The following is a 477-nucleotide window of genomic DNA, read 5'->3' on the forward strand; positions in this document are numbered from 1 at the left end:
ATGCAGCGTGTGAAAAAGCTTCATGTTATTACTGAAACATATGAAGAATCAGCTGAATTAAAGTTTGTGTCAATGGTAAAACACAGTTATTTTCAGTGTATTACAGAGCTGTTGTGTTGGATTGGTTTATAATGTACAGGTTTTACTGCGTCCACACTGTGATGAAGCTTCAGTTAATTTACAGTCTGTTTCATTATTAAAAGGTACCTTCAGAAAAATACTGACCTTTCCTCTTCAAGTTTGTCTTTGTAAAATGTTTCCATCTCAGTAAAACTGTGGTAAAAACATCATCTGTGGTTAGTCTGGTTAAGACACTTGAGAACACAGAGTTATTATCAAAATCAATGATGTTCTAATTTGACTGTATGTAAGAAATTGATATTTGTAGTTTCATCTTTTCACATGTACAGTACCTGTGTCTGACTGATTTCAGTTCCTCCTCTCTTTGTTTCAGAGCAGATCTGTGCAGTAAAAATG

The 477-nt window shown here is 34.0% G+C and overlaps 1 protein-coding gene across 1 annotated transcript in view; it reads right to left on the bottom strand.

The window, feature by feature from the left end:
- LOC111655514 (uncharacterized) overlaps positions 1 to 477 on the bottom strand; it is a 13,159-nt gene that overhangs the window by 7,902 nt on the left and 4,780 nt on the right. The window contains exons 9-10 of the mRNA XM_087174152.1: positions 414 to 461; positions 226 to 273 (exon numbers count right to left, since the gene is read on the bottom strand). Coding sequence (XP_087030278.1) covers positions 226 to 273; positions 414 to 461 — 96 coding nt within the window. The remainder of the gene's footprint in view (positions 1 to 225; positions 274 to 413; positions 462 to 477) is intronic.

The sequence above is a fragment of the Seriola lalandi genome, unplaced genomic scaffold, assembly GCF_002814215.2.
Source record: "Seriola lalandi dorsalis isolate HSWRI2012SDOR001 ecotype SW California unplaced genomic scaffold, Sedor1 jcf7180002054321, whole genome shotgun sequence".
Lineage (NCBI taxonomy): Eukaryota > Metazoa > Chordata > Actinopteri > Carangiformes > Carangidae > Seriola > Seriola lalandi.